This window comes from Procambarus clarkii, chromosome 81, assembly GCF_040958095.1.
Source record: "Procambarus clarkii isolate CNS0578487 chromosome 81, FALCON_Pclarkii_2.0, whole genome shotgun sequence".
Classification (NCBI taxonomy): Eukaryota; Metazoa; Arthropoda; class Malacostraca; order Decapoda; family Cambaridae; genus Procambarus; species Procambarus clarkii.
The window spans coordinates 15,810,656-15,832,238 of record NC_091230.1 but is presented as its reverse complement, the minus strand read 5'-3'; the positions used below and the strand labels follow the sequence as shown (position 1 = coordinate 15,832,238).

The 21,583-nt window shown below is 43.3% G+C and overlaps 2 protein-coding genes across 5 annotated transcripts in view; one reads left to right on the top strand and one right to left on the bottom strand.

Annotated features, from left to right (window-relative positions):
- LOC123773151 (neutral amino acid transporter 9) overlaps window positions 1–21,583 on the bottom strand; it is a 66,109-nt gene that overhangs the window by 31,914 nt on the left and 12,612 nt on the right. The window lies entirely within an intron of this gene.
- On the top strand, window positions 684–10,088 carry LOC123773150 (uncharacterized). 3 transcript variants are annotated; one of them, XM_045766664.2, is made up of 4 exons: window positions 684–2,172; window positions 3,853–3,996; window positions 5,761–5,924; window positions 6,956–10,088. In XM_045766664.2, the coding sequence occupies exons 1-4, from the start codon at window positions 1,557–1,559 to the stop codon at window positions 8,177–8,179; spliced, it is 2,148 nt and encodes a 715-aa protein (XP_045622620.2). In that variant the 5' UTR covers window positions 684–1,556; the 3' UTR covers window positions 8,180–10,088. The 3 variants fall into 3 exon arrangements, with proteins under 3 accessions (XP_045622620.2, XP_045622622.2, XP_045622623.2); XM_045766666.2 differs by having other exon boundaries at window positions 685–2,172; window positions 3,853–3,924; XM_045766667.2 differs by lacking the exon at window positions 3,853–3,996 and having other exon boundaries at window positions 685–2,172.

Sequence of the window (21,583 nt, the reverse complement as noted above, 5' to 3'; positions counted from 1 at the left end):
GAAGCCTCCTGGGATTATCCAAGGCCCTTATCGCAGCCTAGTTTATTAGTTTAGCTCACTTATTATGCAACACCTACATAATGCAATACTCTTTCTCGCTTCTTCAAATGTCTTTTCATTGTTGTTCTTATAACATTCCTTCCTTTCCATTTTTAATTATCATTTCCTTTTGACTTTGGTATAAACCTCGCATGAACTTTCACCACTGCAATCGGCTCCTTTCCTTGATGCTTTCCTTGCACATTTCCCACGCTATAACAAATTCCAGCTCATCCCCGCTAGCACTACACGATGAGAACACCTCATTATGTAGGTGTCCAGCATTCCACTTGGGGCCAAAGTATTATTCACATTCAATAAGTGATTTCCTATTAAAGATAAGATACAAGTGAAGCCAGTATTGCTTAATTACGTCTTCATTATCGTATCTCACCATGATTCCTCAGCCCGATAAGCCTTTAGCTCAACAATAAAGTCGTCGTATTCTTCTTAATGTACTTCAAACTCAACATTGCAGCAATTATTATCATCTACATCCATTTTTTTCCTCCGAGTTGTGATATGAATTTTTGTTATCAGGAGATAAGCCGCCATGTTTGGAGTAGTTTATCTTCTCAGCCCGTCCTGTATGCATGAGTTATGATGTGGCCCGAGATAAGAGATAGGGAGAGGCAGCATGGTTAGGCAATACTAGTTAAGTTAGTCGATAGCTGGTGGTGAGGGTCCAGCCATCACTAACGCCACACCGTACCACCCACATTACGTCCTAACCCGCACAGCTGTCAGCGGCTTAAGGATTAGAGGATTGAAAAGAGTGAAAATTATCATAGATTGAACATTGAAAATACGTTGATGAGGTTAAAGCGAGTTCACAACATGTTGACGAGTCAAGAGTTAAAAACAGTGTCAAAAACTGGTCATAACCCAAGATAATGTTGAACTAAACATCTAAGTAGTCTGTGTTAATTTATTCGTAAGCTGTACAGACTCAACTAGCAGGAAAGTCAGAACAATTTATTCTAAATGACTGGCGGAAAAGAAAGATGACAAAAGCCTAGCAACTGGAAGAGGGGGGGGTTGGGGTGGGGGAGTGAAAGGCCTAGGCTATTCGGTCCAGTCAAGCTTCGGGTTTTGAAAATGAGGCTGTCACTGAGGAGTTAATATTCGAGTTACGTATTAATTTTTACGGATTAATTGACGAATTCAAGCAACGAACGAGGGCCGTACTGGATTATAAAAATAATTAAATTATTATAATAATCACAAATTTTGACCAAAGGAATTTTTTTTAATAAAATTGCCCTCTGAACTAGGAAATATTGTGAACTGAACCGGTGAATCAGAACTCTTGGATAGTATTCAAATATAAACAGCAAAATTAAAATATGTATCAAGTTTAAAATATGCCATAGCAAAAATCGTAAGGCCATAGAATATGCCATCTGCTGAAAAATCATTGACGATATTTTGAATTCATTGAATTGTATAAACTAATATTGTAAATTCAATAAGCTTTATACCCACATTTAGATTAAACAACCGGAGACCACAGAAAAATGACATCGATTGAGGAGCTGGTTCGCGAGGCTGAGCAAATAGAGTTCTGTTTAAGTCCAGAGAGCGAATTGGAGGGAGTTCTTCGCACGCTCCAAGCCTTCCAGCAGGAGTCCACCAGGAAGCTCCAAGACATCCAGAAACAAAAACATTGCGACAGGAGCCAACAAAACGGCACAGAGCAAGATCAATACGCGGAAGGTCAGGAAAAGGCAGAGTTTGGATGTGACGGACTTCCAGGATGCGATGCCAAGAGACAAGATGACGGTGCTGGGATTCAAGCGGAAGGTTGGAGGTCGCAGAAACATGACAACATTAAGGTGCCAAACTACGACCCGGACAAACAAGAAGATGGCGGTAGACGACAAGACAACACCAAGACGTTATATGATAGTGTTAAGATAGATAATGATGGTGAATTACTCAATGATAGGAATTTGGAACACAGAGATGCAAATGATGAAAGAAGCGAAGGTCATGGTGGCTACAGTGGTGAAGAAGGTAACAGTAGTGATTGTGAAGTGAAGGAGGCTGAGAAGTCCCTGGCGGAGGCGCTGCAGGTACTGACGTGTCTCAACCTTCTACCTGATGACACCGGCGTCAGCAAGAGATATTCAGGTGAATCACAGAGGCGGGGGAGAGTAGCCGAGGCAACAGGTAGTGGGGGCATCTTGTACCTGATGGAACAGGCAGAGTATCTTTTAACTAATACAATTGGTAGTTCTTAAGTAAATTAGTAGACAAACCGTCCATGAAGTACAGATAGGAAAGTGAATGGAAAAATGAGCTTAGAGTTTCAGATTATTTCTTGAGTAGGGCAGAGGTAGTAGGCTGGGCAGGAGGGCGTTGGGAAAGAAGAGGCGCTTGTTAGATTTTGTTAGTGTAATTAGGTTATTACGAATCCCAAGCCCATCCCGTGGGTGGCGATGGTAGGGCTAAACAAAAATGACAAAATGTAACCCGTTCTTAGGCTATGGCTCGTCCAAGCTGCTGTAGGCGCAGAAAGCATATTCTTTAATTTTTTCATCCGGTGTAATAAAGACAGCCATTGTCAAATTTAAAAATTGATATTATATATTATGGTTTAGTGTATATATGACAATTATTTGCATTTAGAGTACGGTGGTGAAGAATCCCTTTCTTAGGCTAGTTCGGCTAACCTCCAGACATAGATTTTAATATACAGTATAATTAAAAACAGTATTTTCTCGTATATAAATTGATATTAAAATAATAGAAGAGGGTACTCGGCGCTGCCCGGGATAGTCTGTTTCTCCCCCACGTCCTGTTCCTTCTTTTCTGCCCCGTCTCTCTCCCTCCAACACCTCTTCCCTCCCATCTCTCCATTTTCCCCTTCTCCCCGCGCAACCTCACCCAACATAATAAGAGCCAGCATGAGTAAGTTTATAATTAATGAAATATTCAAAGAATAAAATTATTACCCATTTGTTTTGAATCTGCGGGGAGGTGGTGGGCGGAGGCAAGAGAGCAGTATTGAAGTTTCGTGTTTTATGATGCTAAGGCTAAAGTATGAATAGCAAAACATTTATGTTAATTTTCCCGACATCAGTGAATAATAGTGAATATTATTATAAGGAAAAAAATCATCGTTTTGATTTTATTTTTCAAGGTATTTAACTAGGCAAAGCCGAAGGTCAGTGCCGTCGTGGGGGTTAGTGCCGTGGCACACTGTTCCCTCTTGAATAACTAAGAAAAGTTCGAACATAATTGGTTAAGAAGCAGCCTGTCCTCGTCGACAAAGACCAAGTGTTCATTCTATGCAACCGTCAAACCACCTGTGTTTTTTTTTAATGAAAAATGCTTTATACATGACTCGCAAGTGATGGTGATGGAGCATTTCTCGGACAGTATTTCGCTAACGACCTCTGTTCGAATAGCAACTCTGTAAATGCTTCACCTATATACTACAAATGCAAATAATGCCAACAGAACCTAAATAACTAATCAAATGTACGCCTAACTATACATACAACTTTAATATATGATAATATTAACATATGAGAACAAACCTAATTTTAAAACACGGTACGTTAAAATTTATAAATGTCTTTGGGTACGGACCCCGCTTCAACGAGCCTAGCCGTTGCGTTGAAGAGGGCTTTCCCGTGAAAGGAAATATGGCGACCAGTTTCTGTCCTACCCGAGGATCGAACTGGGTCCTTCGGTTGTGAACCCGAGACGCCTAGAACCACTGTGCAGCCCGATTAAGTATATAAAAATGTCAAAAACAAACTCGCCATTGCTGTTATTTTAATTTATATATAATGATGTTCGCAGAGCATCGAGCCGCCCGTCCAAGGATCCTGTCTCTGGGGCTGCGGGCGTCCTCACCCTCCCACACCTCACCAGGTGAGGCTGGAGGACCAACCCTCCCCAACACCGTATGGGGCTGTCATAGAGGTGTCACTGTATTGTCCGATTGTAAGTTCCTTTGTATGTAATGTCTATTACTAACGTTTATACAACGTGGAAGGCAGGACGGTTATCCGAGTGGTCCCCGTCTTTGATCATGACAGGCGAACGTGGTCCAGAGGTGAAGCACACCTTTGAGAGTTTGGTGTTAAACAGAAGTATATGGAGTTCAGTCACTTTGTTGTCAGGTGTCAATGATGATGTCACCATCTATACACATTCCTAAAATAATGTGGTTCCTTTTCTAAGTTTTATGTTTATGATTGATGAAGAGTAAGCCACCCAAAAGGTGGCACGGGCATGAGTAGCCCGTAATATGTTTATGATTAAATTTCTAAGGTTAATTGATAACTTGATAATACCATTTATCTTGGTATTAAAGAATGTATAAACATCAACATTCACAAGAAATTTGAAATTATAGTAAATTGAGCAGACATGTCCATAGGAGTCGCCCGACTACAGCTGTAACCGGCTGTATAGTCAATTAAGACATGTAGGTGGGCCAGACCTTCATTTAGTCAAGTTGCAGTTCAAATAGTAAAGGAACGCTTTCATTTAATGCTCCTAATAATGCATTTCTGTCATCAAAATGTGTGCGGTAGGTGATGCAACAATCTGGTTAAATACTGATAGGCTATCAGAGCATGTTGTCTGTATGGCTCACGCTGCAGTAATGGTTACCAAACTGGTTATCGCAGATAAAAGATACTGTACTGCAATAAACTGTGTCAAGTAAATAATTCGCATACCCTCTGTCACTATGTGATGGAGTGAGAAAAGATACGTGAATTCAGAGACAACTCTATAACGAATCTTCATGAAAGGTGTAAATATTTCATTCAAAATTATCTACTACCAGAAATTTTAGCCAAATATCTCCAATTTGTTAACTATTGTATATAGGTAGTAAATGTGGGCGATTGTCATGGTCGGTCTCGAAGTCATTGTTGATGTACCAATATATATTAAATTTAGTAATCAGCCCATCAAGACCTAACTTGCTTAGCTAAATGAATTGTGGGGTTCAGTCCCTGAGCCCATTATGTGCCTCTGTAACACTTTCCACTACCGCCCACAGAATGGGTATGGGGTGCATAATAAGTGAACTAAACTTTCAACAATGATAATGATATATTCAAATTATTATATTTTATTATTTATTTTAATATTAATAAATTATTGATCTTTACAACTATATTAAAAGAAAACGTAAACAAAAAACCGTAAGAAAGAAAACGTAACCAATTATGTTAGGGCAAACTAATATATTTAATCTTCTAGTTGGTGTTTAAAATACACTGATTCGTCATTTATAATATCAACGATGAAAACAATAGCGGTTTAACAATATTATTATAATAATGTACCGCAAACTGCGAAAATAGTATTTATTTAGATGATTAAATAAATACATTGGATAGACCAGCCACGTTTCTTTACAATTTAAATTTTGTGGAACATTTAATAATACTTTCATAATATTTTCTGATAATTATCATAAGGTTTATTTTCTCTACCCTTAGCATCTTTAATAGTATCTTTATGTTGACCAGACCACACACACTAGAAGTTGAAGGGACGACGACGTTTCGGTCCGTCCTGGACCATTCTCAAGTCGATTGTGATGAGGAGGTAGTCACAATCGACTTGAGAATGGTCCAGGACGGACCGAAACGTCGTCGTCCCTTCAACTTCTAGTGTGTGGTCTGTTCAACATACTTCAGCCACGTTATTGTAACTTATCGCCTGCATAGTATCTTTATCTTGCAGCGAGTGGTGAGGGCGCGGCGGAGGTAGGGTGGCCAGGGTCCCAGAGGACACCACATCTATGGCGGCAGGTGGCGGAGGAGCCGCGGGAGAGCCAGCCGCCCCACACAAGGGTGAGGTTCGACATCAATGCCCTCAACCGGGAGCTGGCCAACCTCTTCACCATGGTTAGTGGCGCCTCCCTGGCATCCCTCCCAAGTTGAGTGTTCAATAAACCCTTGAACTATATGTTTAGCACTTCTCTAACCCTGGCCATGGAGGACACAAGAAAATGTATATATGCTGGTTAGCATTGTAAATGTCCGGCCACGTCTGTGGTAGAAAATAATAATAAAAAAATAAATAAAATCCCTCCCAAGTGGACCACAACGGCGAACAAACTTATTTTCTGAAATATTTATCGAGTGAATTTTTAGGCTATCGAAAGCGACTTTCATGATTGCATTTGTTACAGGTTATTTTTATAATTTTTTTGGTTGCCTTTCTTGCAGTTTGACCACGTTACTGCTAAGCCTACCGCCTCCCTTGTCCTTCTTTGACATTACTTTGTCAAAGGCGAACATTTCATACTCGCAAAGAATTTATATAAACGTTAATTTAAGTTACACAAGTGTGTTCTTATAATGTTAGTAAATACGCACAAAGTTTCTGCCACATGACCTTCCTATATAAAAATGTTCCCTCGATCTCTTTGATCAAGGGAACAATTCTCGTTCCCTCAATACCACCTCTTGGGTGGCTTAACCTTCATCGATCAATCAATCTCGTTGTTGTTAACTAACTTAAATCAAATGTTTATTCAGGTTAAAGTACATACATTCAAGATGAGTTCCAAACATAATGTTGGATTTATAGAGCTGATACATACAATGCCTAAAGCCACTAATACGCTCAGCGTTTCAGGCAAGTTGGACAGTCATAGCTTCCATAGGACAAAAACCTCTCTACACACACTTAATCCAACTTAATTAAGACGCTATACATGGCAAAGTCTGAACCGAGGTCTAGTAGAATTTACCGACTCAATTTATATGCATTTTTTAACTATTGGAATCTGCCTCGATACGACAGGGGAGCTTGGCTAGGTTCATACGATCATAATTAGCTGTTTGTCAAATAAGAGTCGACTGCCTTAAGAACCCTGTTAATGTAACATTTTCTTGCACCACCACTAACCCTCTCCCCACCTTCTTGACAGACGGGAGAGGACCCGCTGATGTTAGAACATTCTTCCCTGTTAAACGTCCCTGTCACGCCCCCGCCCACGCCCGTCTTCAACACCAACTACGCCCCAGAGGATCAGGAATACCTCCCTCCTTTCAAAATCATGCCAGGCCCGCCGCCCCCCAAGCCTCCAAGAGTTAAATTCCCCGCGAACGAGACTTTCCACGCTCAAACGGGCCAACTGTCCAAATCGACTGGGAACCTGGCCCACGAGGACTCCCAGAGAAAGCATCAAAGCCTCTCGGCTCATGCGCTCAGCCCTGGTGAGAGAAAAGAGAACATCCTTCTCTCCGCCATCAAGAGAAAAGGCATGAGGGCTCGCGTACGCAGCTTCACGAAAAAGAAAGTCAAACGAGTCAAGAGTTTGGACATCAGCGGACCTACTGAGTTCAGGCATGTAGCAGGGGCGCTCGCGCTCAAGGGAGTGGACGCCGCAGACGATGGCGGAGAACATGATACCCAACCCTTTACACTTGTGCCGGAAACTGAAGAAGCAGGCGCTCACAGACAAGAGCGAATTGCCTCGGAAACAGAAGATTCGCAATCAACAGACACGACGTCAACAGAAACCCAAACAGACGATACCGGCTCAACAGAAGCTATACCAGCAGACGGCACTAGTTCAATAGAAGAGACGCCAACAGACGACACTAATTCAACAGAAGCTACGCCAACAGACGGAACCAGTTCAATAGAAACTACGCCAACAGAGGGCACTAGTTCAACAAAAAGTACGCCAACAGACGACACTAGTTCAACAGAAGCTACGCCAACAGACCCAATAGGCAACACTGGTTCAACAGAAGCTACGCTAACAGACCCAACAGACGACACTGGTTCAACAGAAGCTACGCCAACAGATGACACTGCTTCAACAGGAGCAACGCCAACAGACAACACTGGTTCAACAGAAGCTACGCTAACAGACCCAACAGACGACACTGGTTCAACAGAAGCTACGCCAACAGACGACACCGGTTCAACAGAAGCTACGCCAACAGACAACAATGGTTCAACAGAAGCTACGCCAACAGACAACACTGGATCAACAGAAGCTACGCTAACAGACCCAACAGACGACATTGATTTAACAGAAGCTTCGCCAACAGACCCAATAGACAACACTGGTTCAACAGAAGCTACGCCAACAGACGACACTGCTTCAACAGAAGCTACGACAACAGAGCATACTGGATGAACATGAACTAAACCAACAGACTGAATAACAGTGACAATTCCATAGACAAAATTGCCAAAGAAAAGTACCGCAACGGAGGTCAATATAAAAAACGGCACAACGGACACCAGCATTCACAGACAAACAGAAACAAAAGGTATAGAAGATAATAAACAGATACTAGAATGCCCAAATACTGATAAAGCTAGAACTCTCAGATGCTATTTTTTAAAACGTCTAGTAAACACATACACAAGGATTCAGGGGGCCATGTGTAAACACATACACTAGGATTCAGGGGGCCATGTGTAAACACATACACTAGGATTCAAGGGGCCATGTGTAAACACATACACTAGGATTCAGGGGGCCATATGTAAACACATACACTAGGATTCAGGGGGCCATGTGTAAACACATACACTAGGATTCAGGGGGCCATGTGTAAACACATACACTAGGATTCAGGGGGCCATGTGTTAACACATACACTAGGATTCAGGGGGCCATGTGTAAACACATACACTAGGATTCAGGGGGCCATGTGTAAACACATACACTAGGATTCAGGGGGCCATGTGTAAATACATACACTAGGATTCAAGGGGCATGTGTAAACACATACACTAGGATTCAGGGGCCATGTGTAAACACATACACAAGGATTCAGGGGGCCATGTGTAAATATATACACTAGGATTCAAGGGGCATGTGTAAACACATACACTAGGATTCAGGGGCCATGTGTAAACACATACACTAGGATTCAAGGGGCCATGTGTAAACACATACACTAGGATTCAAGGGGCCATGTGTAAACACATACACTAGGATTCAAGGGGCCATGTGTAAACACATACACTAGGATTCAAGGGGCCATGTGTAAACACATACACTAGGATTCAAGGGGCCATGTGTAAACACATACACTAGGATTCAAGGGGCCATGTGTAAACACATACACTAGGATTCAGGGGGCCATGTGTAAACACATACACTAGGATTCAAGGGGCCATGTGTAAACACATACACTAGGATTCAGGGGGCCATGTGTAAACACATACACTAGGATTCAAGGGGCCATGTGTAAACACATACACTAGGATTCAGGGGGCCATGTGTAAACACATACACTAGGATTCAAGGGGCCATGTGTAAACACATACACTAGGATTCAGGGGGCCATGTGTAAACACATACACTAGGATTCAAGGGGCATGTGTAAACACATACACTAGGATTCAAGGGGCCATGTGTAAACACATACACTAGGATTCAGGGGGCCATGTGTAAACACATACACTAGGATTCAAGGGGCCATGTGTAAACACATACACTAGGATTCAAGGGGCCATGTGTAAACACATACACTAGGATTCAGGGGGCCATGTGTAAACACATACACTAGGATTCAAGGGGCCATGTGTAAACACATACACTAGGATTCAAGGGGCCATGTGTAAACACATACACTAGGATTCAAGGGGCCATGTGTATAGCTGCAAATACTCATAGGAGGAAAAAGATCCACTTTAAATATACAGAGTAATGATTTTGATACCTTTCCTACGCTCAGACCCAGACCTCACAACCGGATAACGACATCTCTATACAGAGTTCTTCCTGCCTATTGCCTTACTCAGTGATTCGATGGTATCCATTATTCCCTATTAATTTGTTTACCTGTGTGATTACTTCACATTACCCAAACACAACTTCATCTCTTTCCATGTGTTTTTAAGATAAATTTTGCACTTTGAATATTTTACGGGTTACTCATGCCCGTGCCACCTCTTGGGTGGCACGGGCATGAGTAACACGGGCACGGGCGTGCCACCTCAATCAATCTTTGTATATTCATTCCTGACTAAGATATTCCTGAGTGAAACGAAACGTTGTAAAAAAAATAAACCCTTCAATAATTAGTAAAGTTTCTTTACCATTAATTTCGGTACCTTGACTGTTCTCCTTAATCCCATGAGTAAGACAACAGTTAGAAGCATAGAAGGTTATCTTGAGAGGTTATCTTGAGAGGTTATCTTGAGAGGTTATCTTGAGAGGTTATCTTGAGAGGTTATCTTGAGAGGTTATCTTGAGAGGTTATCTTGAGATGATTTCGGGGCTTTTTAGTGTCCCCGCGGTCCGGTCCTCGACCAGGCCTCCACCCCCAGGAAGCAGCCCGTGACAACTGACTAACACCCAGGTACCTATTTTACTGCTATGTAACAGGGGCATAGGGTGAAAGAAACTCTGCCCATTGTTTCTCGCCGGCGCCCGGGATTGAACCCGGGACCATAGGATCACAAGTCCAGTGTGCTGTCCGCTCGGCCGACCGGCTCTAGAAGGCTTATATTATAAGATATAAGCTAGCAATGCGGTCATACTTAACCAAATATGCTTAAGCAACACCTGCTCCCAGAGAATACAAAAGTTATGTAATTATATGACCTATAATTATAACTATAACCTAACCTAACTAACTAACCTAACCTAACCTAACCGCACATCAGAGTTTGAGTTAGTTTAGTTCATTTATTATGCACCTCATACCTATCCTGTGAGCGGTAGTGGAAAGGGTTACAGAGGCACATAATGGGCTCAGGGACTGAACCCCACAAATCATTTAGCTAAGCAAGTTACAATCTTGATGAGCTGGTTACAAAATTCAATATAAGTCGTCACATCAACAATGGATTCGAGATCGACCTCAAGTACAGGTTCTACACCTCAGAAAATGATGACACGACGAGGTTTGGGCTCGTGCTGGACCATTATCAAGTTGGGTAATGGACAGTGGCAGAGGTTTGGGCTCGTGCTGGACCATTATCAAGTTGGGTAATGGAGAGTGGCAGAGACAACAATTATGGTTGGTAATGGTCCAAGACGGACCGAAATGTTGTCGTTTATCCAGTTTCAGATGTGTGGTTTGGTTATCGTGGGTGGACAGCGCTTCGGATTCGTAGTCCTGAGGTTCCGGGTTCGATCCCCGGTGGAGGCGGAGACAAATGGGCAAAAGGTTTCTTTCACCCTGATGCCCTTGTTACCTAGCAGTAAATAGGTACCTGGGAGTTAGACAGCTGCTACGGGCTGCTTCCTGGGAGTGTGTAACAAAAGGGAGGCCTGGTCGAGGACCGGGCCGCGGGGACGCTAAGCCCCGAAATCATCTGAAGATAACCACAAGATAACCCACGTTTTTGAGACATCCTCAGCCACACACACACACAGAATTATTATTATTATTATTAATAATATTATATATATATATATATATATATATATATATATATATATTATATATATATATATAATCAAATGCCTTGGCAAGTATGTAAGTACTTAGGAAGGCCTTTCTTTGCATAAATAGAGTTAGTGGAGGGAGGAGGAAGTAGTGTAGAGAGAAATGTGAGAGTAAGGGAGGGAGAGAAGCAGGAGGGGTTAGGAGGAAAGGGAACAGAAGATAGAGAGGGTCTTAACTGTTAGCGTTAATCAATACTCTGACACCACAACAACGTCGTCATTGGTGTAGAATAAACAGCAATGCATCTAATGCCTTGGATTAGATTTAATGCCCGAAACGCTGTGCGTATTAGTGGCTTTAGGCATAGTATGTACTAACTCTTATCTAGAAATCCAACTTTATGTTTGTAACTCATTTTGAATGTATGCCCTTTTCCCTGAATAAGCATTTATTGAGATTATATTATATATATATATATATATATATATATATATATATATATATATATATATATATATATATATATAATCCAATATATTAGATGAATTGGGATTTTAATATATTAATTACTAATAGATAAAATATTAGATATTAACCATATAGGAATATGGCTCAAACCGGAGAGGATAGGGACTTGTGGACCCACAGGTCTGGTCTGTTGAGGATAGTAAGTCTCCTATCTCTGTCCAGAAGAGGGGCATCGTATGCCGTCCCCCCAGTCTCCCCTTCTCCACGATAAAAGTTGTGACACAATAAGGATGAGGAGGAACGAGGGAAGGAGGATGAGGATAAAAAGAGGGGAGGGAAGAGAAGATAGGGGTGACGAGGGGAGAGGCGGGGGATGAGGGGAGAGGCGGGGGATGAGGGGAGAGGCGGGGGAGGGGAGAGGCGGGGGAGGGGAGGGGTGAGAGTCTTTCAAAGGGTCAATTGGGATAATCTGGACTACAAAAGATGAATCGAAGGAAGTCCGGAGAGCGTAAAACTGTTATCACACTCACCCCCACCACCCCCACGTCCCGCCCCACACCACCCCCACGTCCCGCCCCACACCACCCCCACGTCCCGCCCCACACCACCCCCACGTCCCGCCCCACACCACCCCCACGTCCCGCCCCACACCACCCCCACGTCCCGCCCCACACCACCCCCACGTCCCGCCCCACACCACCCCCACGTCCCGCCCCACACCACCCCCACGTCCCGCCCCACACCACCCCCACGTCCCGCCCCCACGTCCCGCCCCACACCACCCCCACGTCCCACCTACACCATCCGTTATTAATTCCCGTTATTAGCGATAGGAGGACTGTTTTATGTTTATCGAGGTCCCCCCCCCCACCCCCCCTCTCTTCCAACTCTTCCTGCTAATAGAGCGTTGAATTGTGACGTATTATCTCCCGAATGCCCAAAATTGCACTAGAAAATGGTAGCGTCCCACGAAATTGGGATACTGTCCCGTCTTCTGTTTTAGGTCCTCTGGTAGGTTAGGATACTGGCACTCTAGTACGACACGGCACAGCCCCGCTCCTGTGCCAGGTGAACCACTACGGGCTCACCATAGCCCGTGCTACTTGCCCCGCTCCTGTGCCAGGTAAGTTACGGGCTCACCATAGCCCGTGCTACTTGCCCCGCTCCTGTGCCAGGTAAGTTACGGGCTCACCATAGCCCGTGCTACTTGCCCGGCTCCTGTGCCAGGTAAGTTACGGGCTCACCATAGCCCGTGCTACTTGCCCCGCTCCTGCGCCAGGTAAGTTACGGGCTCACCATAGCCCGTGCTACTTGGAACTTGTTTCGAGTAGCTGAATCTATAACAACAACAACATAGTACGCCAGTTTCTTGACGTTGAGAAACCATAGGAGGACGGGCTGGACATTCCCCAGGCTGCAACTAACAACACATGGTAAACTCCAGGGTACCAATTTACTGCAAGATAAACAGGTGTATCAGGTGAAAGGAAACTCTGCTCAGTCGTTTCTGTCCTGCCCAGGGATTGAAGCCGGGTTGTAAGGCGAGGACGTAGACCACCTTGCTACAGGATTATATAATTCGTCTGAAATTTACATTACTCCAGACACGGGATTCTGTTATCTTGCAAGTGAGAGAAAGTTGAGAGTTGTACCGAGGACTTGTATAAGCCTAACTGTCCCTGAGAATGGGAACCCCAATTGTCGTTATAAAATGGCTTGTCAGTCTATTAAAAAACGATTCAGAACCCTGTAGTAACAAACTCAATAAAAATGTATTATAAAAACAAATCCAGAACTTGTGCGCTATGGAGGACTGGGCGAGGCGAGCGGATATTATCGTGAGCAGGTCGGGTTCCCTGCTAGCCACAATTACGAGGGTGATGAAGAGGTCAGATACGACGCAGGACGGACACGGTGGCGCTTTGTTGCAGTCTGCCCTTAATGACGCCTCGTTTTCTGTAGCCACATTCACGGTGAATGACGGGGTCAATATTTGGCTTCCTATTGTCGGAGACACGACGGCTGTTAGGGTTATCTGTGTCTCCCAAACACCAGCCCGGCCTCGTATACAATGACCGAAATACTCGTTAATCCCGGCGCTAAACCTCTCCTTGCGACTGTCCACCACACACGACTCCCAACTGATTATGTTTAAACTGTTCTTGCACCAGCCCGTTCTCACCAGCGCTCCAAAACGTCAAAAAATTGTCGTACTTAAGTGCTTTAACCTAACCAACCAGAGAACCCACGAACAGAAAACGGGACATTAGGTCAATTCCGCGAGTTTACCATTTTCCTGTACGACAGTTTTTGTCTTTGATAAAGTATAGGTCAAATGAAACGTTATCAAGCAACCAGTTTTCACACTTTCGTATAGTCAATATTGACTTATTAAATACGTGCATATGTGACATACTAATTTATTGTGAATATTTTAGTTTACCTTGAAAAGCTTCATAGAAAACACCGACCTTACCTGACCTTCTTAGTATGTTAAGATAAGCATCTTATTGCTTCGTAAACATACTAAGAAGGTTAGGTAAGGTCGGTGTTTTCTATGAAGCTTTCCAAGGTAAACTAAAATATTCACAATAAATTAGTATGTCACATATGCACTTATTTAATAAGTCAATATTGACTAAGAAAGTGCGAGAATGGGTTGTAACACGAGGACGGGCAGCTGGCACAGTGCCTCGCTCCCTCCCTCTTCCAATCACTGTATGCATCACCCACGTCCTGTAAATACAAATAATTGCCAACAGAACCCAACCATCACACATACCCCCGGCCTAATTATTCACAAAATAGTAATATAAAGTATTAATTTGAGAACATATTTAGTTTATTACACAATACGTGCCGGCACCCGCCGCCTCCTGGCTGGAGCAAAGCTGCCAGAGTAATTGGTGGTGTTGTGACGGTGGTGGTGGGTTCCGGTGAGTGAGTGAGTGAGTGAGTGAGTGAGTGAGTGAGTGAGTGAGTGAGAACGAAAGACGGATATAGGGTGGATGAGAGAGGACGATAGACGGGTAGGGACACACCACGACGGATACGAGACACGACCAGTGGAAGAGAGAGAACGCTCACCCAACTTCCGCTGGAGGGCCCGTGGCGGGAGGGTATGGAGATGGGGTGAAATATCTGGGCTTGGAGGTGGAGGGGGGCAGGAATCATCTGGTGTTGGATGGGGGGGAGGCGGAAGCCCTACAGCGTCGGATATCGGACAGACGGCGGCGCAGGTGACAGGTGAAGGGAGGAGGGGGGCGGGGTAGGAAGAAAGGAGTAACGCAGAGAAGGGAGATATGCAAAGGTGTACAATGAGCGGCTGAAAAGGCATTTGGGAGTGGGATAGGGAGGTGAAGAGGAGTGGGGTAGGGAGCGAGGATGGTATGTGGGGAGAGGAGGGGTAGTTCCCCCATGTTCTCACGGGATGAAGGATCGTCGTTGCTTGGTTAGGAGGGATGGGTATCGTAGGCTTCAACGTAGATTTCAAGGAGGGAAGGTGTGTGGTAATACTGGACCACACTTACTGTATACTGTGCCAGTGGAGTGGTAACTGTACGAGTCGTGGTGTATGGAATATGGCCCCAGAACCAAGACCATTAACCATATTTAACCTCTGCAACATCAGACGAGTTGTCATACAAGGTTTAGCATTGTTAAGCCACAGCAGTGACAGGTAGCCGAGGCTGCGTGTGCCTGTAGCAGTTGTGGGAACACCACAGCCTGATGAAACTACATCTTGATCCACTGTCTTAACGAGAACACTCATTAATATAACTAAACTGAAGAAACATTGTCACCAGCGAAATAGTGTTATTTGGAAGCCTATCGTGGAGGTGAAATAAATACTAATAAATACTATTTATGTAAATATATATTAAAAAACTACTCAGGTATTCATGTAATTATGTATTAGTATTTATGTTCATAATTTGTTTATACCGAAGGCTGTTTGTCTGAAAACCCATAAGAAGCCTATGTACGGGAAATTGCCTATTAAGTTAGTACACGTTACCAGGTGATTGAGTGGCGATATAACACTCATTAATATATGTTCTTGCGTTCTGCAGATAATTAAGATAATTACATATAACCTGGGAATCGTAAAGTTAATAGCAATTAGAAAAGGCGAACGATGTCAACACAACCTTTTGTGAGTCATTGAATACGTTTACCTCCGCCAACTCGTATGGTAGTAAGTATATACAAGTTCTGAACTATTTACAACATGTCAAACTGGTTTTAAACTAATAAAACTGATGAGGCGCCATGGTTACCAGCCGTTAACAAAAAATTGGGTGCGCTTAAAGGCACGTTGTCAAGGTCAAGTTATGTGGAGTTGCCCGTTAGGTCAGGTCAAAGGTCGACTTGGGCGCGACCTTTGGTAAACATCCTGACTACGAGTGGATGTTGGCTGGATTATTCTGTCTTAACCTCCAGTGATCCATCTCAACGTTGTTTTCTAACAATAAACTCGCCCCTCGGGGCAAAATTTAAATTTTAAATTTAAATTTAAATTTAAGCAAAATTTAAATTTAAATTCTTGTAAAAATTTACAAGAATATCACGCATTAAACTTAACAAGGTTTTTGTTAAGCATTCACCAAGGGCTCTTTCTTATACTGAACCGGTGTTATAGAGGCTTAAATTAGCTCTATGCCTGGTCTTTTAAAACAAAAATTCTTCGAGGGATAGGCTTCTTAGTATTTATTATGTTTGAAACCTTCAGTTTTTGTAGCTTGTAGAGTTTGCAAAATACCATATACTTGAGACAGTTAAGCAAGTCCCAGCTGTGTCTGGGTACAAGTGACAGGATGAACAACCCAGCGGGTTTTCTTCCTATTGGGGAGTGTTGTACATGCTGCTATGGCGGTGTGTCCACTCACAGGCTGAGTGACGCTGCCCTATAAACTCGCCCCTCGGGGCAAAATTTTAAAATTTAAACTTACCATATGCCATATAGACTTAGGCGCCACTGGTTACTGATTCTTCCTCTACCGGATTTCAAATCAAATGTTTATTCAGGTAAAAGTACACACAGAGGATTAGTTACAAACATAATGTTGGATTTATAGATAGAGCTAGTACATACAATACATAAAGCCACTAGTACGCATAGTGTTTCGGGCAGCATTTATATATTATTTCATTATTTATATAATGACCAACCTACATCTTGACACAGGTAATTCTTGTCATTTAGTTTCGAGTTTGAAGAGCAGTGGCCAATGGAGCCTTGGTCTATATTGCAGATGGTATTTTGGGCTCCGTACCTTCTAGTTTATTATTGCTGAAGTATCGAGAATCTGTCGTGTTCAATACACTTCAGGATTTAAGGAGTTTCTTCATAAAATTGTTAAGTAAAACACCTGTCACTAGCCTCATAAGCAAAGACGCAGGTGATTGATGAGGTTGTGTGTTTATCTGGTTGAAGGGTAAGACTGTGCACAATGATGCTTTGGCTTTTAAGTCAATATTATATTTATCCTTGGGGCCTGACAGCTGAGTGGACAGCGCTGCGGATTCGTAGTCCTGAGGTTCCGGGTTCGAAGGTCCATATGCAAAGCAACAACCTACCGTTGCTTGCTCTGTGATGGCAATCATAAGAACATCATATGGCAATCATATACTGCCCGGTGGAGACGGAAACAAATGGGCAAAAGTCTATTTCACCCTGATGCCCATGTTCACCTAACAGTAAATAGGTACCCGAGAGTTAGACACCTGCTACGGACTGTTTCCTGACGGTGTGTAACAAAAATGAGGCCCGGTCGAGGACCGGGCCCCGGGGACGCTAAGATAAAGTCCCAGAAATCATCTGAAGATAACCAAGAATCTCAAGATATACTGTGTGTGTGTGTGTGTGCGCGCGCGCGCATAAATGTACACAGGTGTAACTCATCGCTAGACCTCACCAGCCCATCACAACCACGATGAAGGGCAGTATTAGACCACGATGATGGGGGAGCATTAGAGCGCAATGAGCAACAATCCAGAACCAACAGTGACCCCATTTTCCACATTGTCAGTAAACACATCGCCAGAAGCAAACAATAATCCTCTTCCCCCTCTACCCTCTCTCCAACACTCCACCTCTACCCTCTCTCCAACACTTCCCCCTCTACCCTCTCTCCAACACTTCCCCCTCTACCCTCTCTCCAACACTTCCCCCTCTACCCTCTCTCCAACACTTCCCCCTCTACCCTCTCTCCAACACTTCCCCCTCTACCCTCTCTCCAACACTTCGCCCTCTACCCTCTCTCCAACACTTCCCCCTCTACCCTCTCTCCAACACTTCCCCCTCTACCCTCTCTCCAACACTTCCCCCTCTACCCTCTCTCCAACACTTCCCCCTCTACCCTCTCTCCAACACTTCCCCCTCTACCCTCTCTCCAACACTTCGCCCTCTACCCTCTCTCCAACACTTCGCCCTCTACCCTCTCTCCAACACTTCCCCCTCTACCCTCTCTCCAACACTTCCCCCTCTACCCTCTCTCCAACACTTCCCCCTCTACCCTCTCTCCAACACTTCCCCCTCTACCCTCTCTCCAACACTTCCCCCTCTACCCTCTCTCCAACACTTCCCCCTCTACCCTCTCTCCAACACTTTCCCCTCTACCCTCTCTCCAACAAGAGTCGCAGGTCACCTCACCACAAGTTTAAATGAGGGAAATAATGTACGAGTTGTGATGATGTGAGAGGGCAACCCATCCTCCGAATATGGGGAGGTAAAAGTAACAGCACAAGTGTAATTATGTACTATTCCTAGCAGTCAGGAATTGTACTTATTTTCAATTTGTATTAAACCGTACTGTCAAATATATTGTGAATATCTGAGTTTACGAGACGGTCGTGATGCATGAGGCTTGCCCGAAACGCTATGCGTATTAGTGGCTTTAGGTATTGTATGTACTTTCTCTACCTATAAACCCAACATTATTTTATGTAACTCATCTTCTATGCATGTAGAAGTGTGCTTGCTTGGTTGGCTGAATACAAATTTGAATTTAAATTTGAATATGCCTGCCCGACGTTCGCGCCATAACTTGGTCCCGCCCGGCCCTAACTTAACCAAATTTCCTACTTCGTGAAAAATAAACATTTTTGACCGATCAGAAACATGATCCCAAGCAACCCACTTGAACGTCTCAAGGCCGATATATAGAAAAAGTCAATATTACGCAGCTTTATTTTTTTACTAAAACCTCAAGCATATTGAACGGATTAGTTGACTCCACAAAATGCAACGTATCAGGTGATAGAACAACTTTAAGCACCTGCCAGGGCCAGATTCACGAAAACACTTACGCAAGCACTTACGAACGTGTACATCTTTCCTCAATCTTTGACGGCTTTGGTTACATTTATTAAACAGTTTACAAGCATGAAAACTTGCCAATCAACTGTTGTTATTGTTATAAACAGCCTCCTGGTGCTTCGGAGCTCATTAACTGTTTAATAATTGAAAAAAACGCCGCCAAAGATTGAGAAAAGATGTACAGGTTCGTAAGTGTTTGCGTAAGTGCTTTCGTGAATCTGGCCCCTGGTGTGTCCGTGGGCGTGGCAACATTGCAGCAGTTGTCACACGATGTTGCAACAAATTTGAATTCTTTTAACTGTTCCTGCAACACAAAGCGGAAAATAAGTTTATTCCACAAACAGTACTTTCTAAACATGAAGCATTTGCAATTTTAAAGGTTGTTGCATATACAAAAGACATTAATACACATCTGTGGTGTGTTAACTATATAGATTATGGCCAAGGGATTTACCGAAAAAAAGGATTTTGTACGAAAATCCATTTAATAATAATTTCTAAATTAATAAATTAAAATAAATACCTTAAATATTAAATGTTGATAGGCTTGATGCCTTGGTTCGGTGTTGGATTTAAGTTTTATCAACTTCCGAAGGATTCGAAAATCTACCAAAAACAGTTTACTGACTAACCAACAAGTCCTGAACACGTCCAAGACTAGAACTCTCACTCTACATACACAAAAGTGAGGTATACCTCTATGTATATATTCCTGCATTGCCTGTAAGGTTTACTTAACCTAGAGACTATACTCGTGGTGGTTCTCGAACCCATTCTTGATGTAATACAAATAATTCATGTAAATATACAAGGAATTGGATTTTCATATTTTGAATTCGTATATTTAAAATGCGGAATTGGATTTTTTTTTTTTGGTTGGAGGAATTCGATTTCTTTGTTTGCGTAATAGGATTTCTTTGTTGCCGGATTTTGATTTTCTTGGTAAATTTGGATTTCTTTGTTGCCGGATTTGGATTTTTCTGTTGGCGGAATAAGATTTTTTGATGGCGAAACTGGATTTCTTTGTTGGCGGATTTAGAATTTGTTGGCGGATTTAGAATTTGTTGGTGGATTTGAATTTAAAGTCTTGTCCGGGGAACTGACAGACGCACGCTCTATTTACATTATTCTGTCTAAAGTGGATTATGACTGTCCCGCTAACTCGTCTGCCTCTCTGGCCCGGGCTCTGGTGCCCTGGGTTCGTCTCCCGCCCTGAGCGTGTGTGTGTGGACACCCCCGCCCTGGCTCTACACGACGGTTGCCACACCTTCCTATTTTCCAGGACATGTCCTGGATTCAGGTGTCAAAATTTGCGTCCGGGAATATATATTAGCTTCTGGTGGTGACTTAGTGGAGGTGTCCTGGATTCTGACTGTTCAGATATGGCGAGACTATGACCAGTGAACTAAACTAAAACAAAACACATTCAGGCCCCGCCCGGGTCATATGACTGGAAGATGGGAGTCGTCGCCCTCCGACAGGTGGCCGGCCGGCATGTTTCCGCCCCCTTAAACTGACCCCGGGACCCCGCCCAACGACCTACTCTCGGCCTCTACCGGCGACAGTATCAACTATTATCGTCTACAATGTGTTATTATCGTCAGGAGAAATACAGGATCTTGGTATTTTATGAGACAACACTCGGTTAAGCCCGAGGAAAACGGTCCACAAGATTACTATCTTAACGGAAATATTAATTACCCTCAATGTTAGCGGATATTGTTATGTGGAGTCAAATAGTTAACAGACGTTTCGCACATACTTGTTTTCTAAGCGATGAAACTATACGGGATATCATTAGCTTAGACTAGAATTGGTTGTGATAAGCTAGGTTGCTCTCAGCAGCCGCTAGATCAGACCAAGCTAAGTTGGCTTTAATAAAACAAAGCGGTTTGTTAACCGTCTTACGAACGAAATGGCCTGTAACTGTCCAACTAACGTTAACCAACGCAGATCTCCTTTGAAATGATGTTCAAGGCAATAGAGACTTGTACAGACGGGAAACCTCCATTGCCAACAGTGTACAGTAAGCCTGCATTATCAACCACCTGCCGGAGGTCACATCAATGTTCTGGGTAATTATCATGCTTTTTGCAAGATGGGAACCAGTCATTAGACCGACAACTGATACACGCGGGATCCTTATCTTGCATCTCCGCTAATGATGTATTAACTTTGTCTCCTACAACTGACTGATGTTATTGTTAGTGACTTATCAGTCGAGGCAGTATGGGTAGTTGAGGTGGTTTGATTTAACATACAATGTGGTCACAGCCTAATGCATTAGTCAGCCATGATTTGACTTCAAATCTTACCGACTGTGGTATCGTCCATGGGAAACACTGAGCGATTTTTAAATAATACTGAAATGGGCTTACGGACTATCGTTCATCTATAT

Coding starts and splice junctions, on each gene's coding strand:
- LOC123773150 (XM_045766664.2), top strand. CDS start 1,557: ATGACATCGATTGAGGAGCTGGTTCGCGAGGCTGAGCAAATAGAGTTC. Junction 2,173..3,852: donor CGTCAGCAAGAGATATTCAG/GTGAATCACAGA, acceptor TGATGTTCGCAG/AGCATCGAGCCGCCCGTCCA. Junction 3,997..5,760: donor TGTCACTGTATTGTCCGATT/GTAAGTTCCTTT, acceptor TTTATCTTGCAG/CGAGTGGTGAGGGCGCGGCG.